At 49.6% G+C, this 2137-nt stretch overlaps 1 protein-coding gene across 1 annotated transcript in view; it reads right to left on the bottom strand.

Annotated features, from left to right (window-relative positions):
• LOC111217897 (potassium voltage-gated channel subfamily KQT member 5-like) overlaps positions 1–1684 on the bottom strand; it is a 130090-nt gene extending 128406 nt beyond the window's left edge. Inside the window, exon 1 of the mRNA XM_022739919.1 lies at positions 1344–1684. Within this exon, the coding sequence (XP_022595640.1) occupies positions 1344–1684 (341 nt within the window). The remainder of the gene's footprint in view (positions 1–1343) is intronic.
• Between the last annotated feature and the right edge of the window lie 453 nt (positions 1685–2137).

The following is a 2137-nucleotide window of genomic DNA, read 5'->3' as shown; positions in this document are numbered from 1 at the left end:
ATTTTTCTTTATTTTTTTTCTTTTTTGTTTTCGGTTGTGATCTGGCGTTTTTGTGTCAGATCTAGACAGACCACGCGCACATGGTGTGTGCTGTGTGTTGCCCAAGTATGCTGTGGTGGGGTTGTGTTTTGTTCTGTGCCAGCTGATTGTAGCAATGAGGTTGCGAGTGTATTTAGATCGAGATAGTGCACGTTCTATCTTTTAAAAGTGGCCTCTCAAAAATTATGCACCAGACAACACTACAGGATCCACTGTTGGGGTTCATAGTGCCGATGTGTCATAGTATGCCAGTGAACTGTCTACATCGATTGCTGCTGCTTCCACTATGCTCTCCAACTGAGATAGGAGAGCAAAGGGGTTAACATAGTAGCAAGTTGAGAACATGCGTGCTGTCTGAGCTTCTTATGTTTCCCTGAGTGTTCTGTCTGTAGCATTTAGTTGTCAGGATTGTGCATCATTGTGCAACAGAGTATTGAATGGGGGAAAAACTAACTTGCTAACGGTCAATTAGCAAGTCTGTTAGCTCAATTTGCAACAGGAAGATAATATTGAAAAAAAAAAAAGAAAAAAAGATGGTGCTCTACAGTCAGCGTGTGTCTCAACTTCCTTCCTCTCAGAAAAAGTCATGATGCCACAACAACAGTCGCACGCGGGAAATCAAATGCAGCTGTTTGGGAGGCCAAGAATGACAGAGCAGACCGGAGGGCTAAAGATGTTCCTGAGTACGGACCTTCAGGAACCAACAGAGCCTGGGATCTGGTTTCAACAGTACATATGTGAAACTTACTGAGGCCCTCATAAATGCAGAAGTCAATGAAAAACACCAGTCTGTGATATTTACCACTACATAGCCATGTTTTGGCGAAGCTGCAACTGCACTAACCCCAGGGCTGAGCGTGTTAAACCTCACATTAAAGACTGCTGCACAGTTATCAAGAGGGGAACAGTGCTGGAAAGCCTCTCTTTGTGTCAGAAACCTGGACATGGATTGCGGTGGGTTCATTCAAACAGCCACTAAGCTGTGAAACTGGCTCTGGTAAAAGAGGTGCTCGTGCTGTGGTGTATTTTTAAAAGATGAGCTGTGCGTTCATGACACTCACACGAGTCACATGTGTGTCAACCATCGTGTCCAAGAAGTGACAATGTGATGTGTGAGAATATGTGAGGCTCAATCAGCAGGGACGATAGTCTGTTCACACTAGGTTAACTAAAGTAGGTAGTAGGATCGTTCTGTATTTGTGTTTTAGGCTGTCAGTGTGTGAGAGGTGCTCCTGCGGTGAGGGTGGACCAGCATCAACAGGTGTGCAACTTTAGATATTCACAAGTTATGAAGATGAACTTACACAAACGCATGGTAGATGAACGCCCAGGCTCTCGGTCTCTCCAGCACGTTGTACAGGTAGTTCTGGAGCCGCCGGTACCGCACGTTTCTCCGGCCGCTCTGAGCGCTGTATATGAGCGGCTTCCCCAACAGGCTGAGCCGGGCTCCCTGCTTGCCCCTCAGGCTCTCGGAGCCGGCAGCACCTGCGGCGGTGGAGGCTGACAGCAAGCCGTCTCCAGCGTTGTTCATCATCTTCCGTCCGGACTCCACATCTTTCAAACCGTAGCCTTCGGTACGGTGCCCCGGCGATGTCCTCATCCAGAGCCCAGTGCCGCCTTCTTCGCCGCTGTGGTTCCGGGGCATGGCATCACCGAAGCGGGCATCAAGTGCTCGTTGGTCTTTTCAAGCATGCGTGTCCTCTGCCGGGAGCCGTGCCCTGGACGAACAATAAAGTACACGTGCTAGATGCCGTCTACCAGGCGCTGAGTTGCCAGAGCGCGGTGTTCGCCGTCACACTTTGACCGCCCTCTTTCCTCTTGCATCAACCTCTCTCTCATTTACACAACTGCCGCTGCGCGTAAAGGTGTCCACCGCGCGCGTCCTGTGCGTGGTGCTGTCCTATCAGGCAAAACAAGTTATGGACAGAGTGCGACCCTGTAGAACTGAGGGGGGGAGATATTGTAGCAATAATGTTCAGTACGGGCTGTCTTCCCTCTGCACTTTTTTCCGCCTGTTGCTTCAACACAAGAGCTGCGCGGCGCGGGAGACGCTCAGCGGTGCCCGAGTGACTTTATATTGAATGTCGTGTCACAGTAA

Source organism: Seriola dumerili, unplaced genomic scaffold (genome assembly GCF_002260705.1).
Source record: "Seriola dumerili isolate Sdu_G_001 unplaced genomic scaffold, Sdu_1.0 BDQW01000050.1, whole genome shotgun sequence".
Lineage (NCBI taxonomy): Eukaryota > Metazoa > Chordata > Actinopteri > Carangiformes > Carangidae > Seriola > Seriola dumerili.
The sequence above is the reverse complement of the archived record's forward strand: the minus strand, read 5'-3'. Positions and strand labels throughout refer to the sequence as shown.